Genomic DNA, 3,693 nt, shown 5'->3' with positions numbered 1-3,693 from the left:
CATCTTAGAGCAAGCAATATGGCTAAATTTAGTAAGATGATATTTGTGCTTTCGGTTGCAACCAACCCAAATAAAGTTTGCCATAATTCTGTTTATGTTGTTTATAGTAGCCATTGGGATATGATATAAGTGAGCCCAGTAAATGCCCAATTGAGTTAGCACAACCTTTGTCAGAGTCACACGACCACCCATGGATAAACAACGAAATTCCCAGCCAGAAATTCTCTTGTAGAACTTATCAACCAGCCATTGCCAGTCATTGTTTCTATAACAATTTGGTTTTATATGGTAACCGAGATACTGTATACCATTCATCATTTGAGTCGCCTCAACCCCAAATAGATTCTTAATATAGTTGATATCTTCCATATCTCCCATGTCAAAATATAGCATAGATTTATGTATATTCATGATTAAGCCAGAAGCATTTTCAAATCTTTTGAAAATATGAAAAAGATGCATCCATGAAATACGATGAATCATGCCCATGATTAGCATGTCGTCAACAAAAAAAACCATGTGATATTTTGATATTGTGCCCAGAATCTAGAGCCAGAAATAATCCATCCTCAACCGCACGCTTAATCCGCAGACTCAGTCCATCCATAGCCAGAATAAACAATAATGGTGACAATGAGCAACCTTGCCTCAGTCCATGCCCAGCTCGGAAAAACCGGGTGGGATACCCATTTATGATTACAACATAATTTATATTCTGAACACATGCCATGATCCATTTTACGCACCTGGGTTGCAGTCCTATCTTTAGAAGAATCAAACGAAGATACCCCCAATCAACTGAATCATAAGCCTTCATCAGATCCACCTTCATAATGACGACATTTTGATGTGAAGTATGAATGGAATGCATACATTCCTATGCGATAGCAACAACATCGTGAATTTGTCGATCCGACAAGAACCCATATTGCTCAGAAGAGATATACTTTGACAGAATATTGCGCATCCGCCCACAATTGTTTTTGAAATGATCTTGTAAATAAGGTTACATAATGAAATTGGGCGATAGTCATTGAAAGTCTGCGCAGGCTTTCTTTTGGGTATAAGGGCAATATATGTGGAATTAATACGAGGATGAATATGCCCAATACGTCACTACTCCTCCACCATATTTAGGAGATCAGATTTAAAAATCTCGAAGAAGTGCGTGTTATAATGATAGGAGTAGTCTCTAAGTGTAACTTTTTGGAGTTTTTGGCAGATTTCTCGCTGAAATCCGACAAAAAAATGTGACCAAATCTTGTTTTGTTTTGTTTACACTGATTTTTCACTGCATATATAGATTCAACACAATCAAAAACCCTTAACACACTTCAATTGTGAAAAATCTCCTTGCCAACCTTATAGTTTCAATAAATCTTTACAAAATTCTAAACAAATTAAATCAGAAAATAAATTAGAAAACTTTTAAAAAACATTTAAAAGAATACTCGAAACTACTCTAATTACTTTCTAATGATATCAAAGAGAACATCACACGAAAAATATAATGATATCACTCATTTTTTTATTTCACATTCCTACTTTCTTCTGTGTAATGAATAATCCAGAGTGACAATGGAGCATAAAACGAGGAAAAATCTAAAACAAAGGCATATGTAAATTGTATATTGCGTAGAAATGCAAAGTGACATGTGGTGCTGTTACATGGCAATAATGTTGGCAGGTTGAATGCCCGGAGTTGACGTGTGACGCTGGTGCTCTGAGATGCGATTCACAGTTTTGAATGGAGCCCAAAAAGGAGCATATGGTTGCAATCAGATTACATAACCGACAAATTTCAGCAGTATCCACACATATACACTCCTTATTCAAAAATCCGTACAACAATACCGCCTTAAACCCATGTCAGAACGAGCATTCACTCTGATTCAATTTTGCAGAAACCCCAACAGAGGAGAGGATGGTGAAAACGACCCGCGTTGTAGTCTTTTCTGAAGAGAGGAGAAAGAAGGAAAAGAAAATTTCCACGGGCATTTCCATGGGCCAGTTGGGATTAGCTGTGGTTATAGGAGGCGTAGGGGCAGCCCTGTATGCGATAAGGCCAAGGGACCCTGTTTTCGAGGTGCTCTCAATACATGTCAAGGGCTTCAAGCTCAGCTTCAACACGGATTCACTCATTCCGCTCGCGTTCATTGATGTGGAGCTCAGCATTTCCATCAAGATCACTAATCCCAACTTGACTCCCATCGAGCACAAGAGCACGGTAATGTGCATTTATTACAAGGGTTCCCTTCTCGGTCAGGCGCAGGTCAGCCCTAGTCCCTCATTCCTTTCTTCCATGTAGGGTTTAGGGTTTGTTAGGGTTGTTCTTTAGGTTTTCTAGTGGTGGTCAAGTCCTGAGTATCGATAAAAGCAGGTGCCTGCAGGGAGTCAAGGGGCGAACTGCTCGGAAATAATGAAAGTCCCCGTCAGGATTGACGGAGTGGAGGTGACGCAGCATCTAAAAGATTTGGTGAAAGACGTGAGAAAAAGAGAGATGGATCTGAGGTCTGTTGTGAACATCAAGGGCAGTGCATGGTTGTGGAAATGGGGTCACAAGTTTGAAGTGGTTGTTGAGAGCCACATCAAGGTGGATCCCATTTTCTTGGAGGTGATTGAGCAGGAGAACAGAGTTCGACTCGAATTGTAAAGCTTCCGCCCTGGCCATTGTAATACACATTAAATGACCGAATTGAAGAAATTTCATGTTTTAAGGTTTAATCGAATCATCAAATTTCCAATTTTCCTTCTCTTCTCAGCAATTAATTGAATAATTTTCTTTTTTTGGTTATATATTTAGAGCTTCTGGAGCTCATAGAAATTTCGAGTAGTACATAGATATTAAATATCGCCTTTTTAAATTTATAATTATAACAAATCTGTGGTTTTTAAAGCTGTTGGAGGTCGAAACAACTTAGAAATTCCAAGTAATGCTTAAATTTGAAATGTAGCCTTTTCTTATTGTTACGAATCTCGCTGATTATTTACCCGAATATATCTCATTCAAACTGCACTGTTGTTGGTGTATAAGACAATATTCTGGTTTTTCCTTACAGAGCTCGTCCACTATAGTATTTAGTTCACTATAAACATGCTGGTAATTGATTTTCTGGAACGAGGCTGCGGCTTGAGTGATCTAGTCCACAGGTGATCTGAGGGAAAGATTGTGCATGCTGAAAGTGTGCTTTACCCATTCAATTATTAACTTAGAAATTGATTCCTGGAACGAGGCTGCAGCTTCCTTGATCTAGTCCAGAGGTGGTCCGAGGGAAAGATAGTGCATTCTGAAAGTGCACTTTAACCATTCAATACCAGCTTAGAATCACCAAAAACTTGTAGCCTTTTTCATTCACGTCAATGGCCAAAAGCATGAAGCTCTGCTCACTTCTTGTGCCTCTCTCCAACTCTTGTTTAAATTTGAAAAAATTGAATCTAACCTTTTCATCCAGAGACAATACTCACCGCCACCATAGGGGTCAGGATTACTATCATTTGCCCATCAAAATATTCTCATGCAATCGACCTGTTAACAACTAACTCACCTACTTGCGTTTGGGGTTTCCACCTACATGGTTATTTGATTCCCTCATAAGAAGCTCTGATTTCGTGGGAAAATTCAAGTGGTGAGAACGATAAGTCCTGATAAAGTACAACATTTTTTGATATCCACAACCTTTCCAACCAACGTAT

At 38.8% G+C, this 3,693-nt stretch overlaps 1 protein-coding gene across 1 annotated transcript; it reads left to right on the top strand.

Annotated features, from left to right (window-relative positions):
- The first annotated feature begins 1,535 nt into the window (after positions 1-1,535).
- On the top strand, positions 1,536-3,016 carry LOC149220930 (uncharacterized). Its single transcript, XM_089384951.1, has 2 exons — positions 1,536-2,272; positions 2,381-3,016. Exons 1-2 carry the CDS (start codon positions 1,925-1,927, stop codon positions 2,651-2,653), a joined length of 621 nt encoding a protein of 206 aa, XP_089241077.1. The 5' UTR covers positions 1,536-1,924; the 3' UTR covers positions 2,654-3,016.
- The last annotated feature ends 677 nt before the right edge of the window (positions 3,017-3,693 follow it).

The sequence above is a fragment of the Pinus tabuliformis genome, chromosome Q (genome assembly GCF_031772625.1).
Source record: "Pinus tabuliformis cultivar Carrire ecotype Pingquan chromosome Q, CPIR1, whole genome shotgun sequence".
Classification (NCBI taxonomy): Eukaryota; Viridiplantae; Streptophyta; class Pinopsida; order Pinales; family Pinaceae; genus Pinus; species Pinus tabuliformis.
This window is presented reverse-complemented; position numbering and strand designations above follow the sequence as displayed.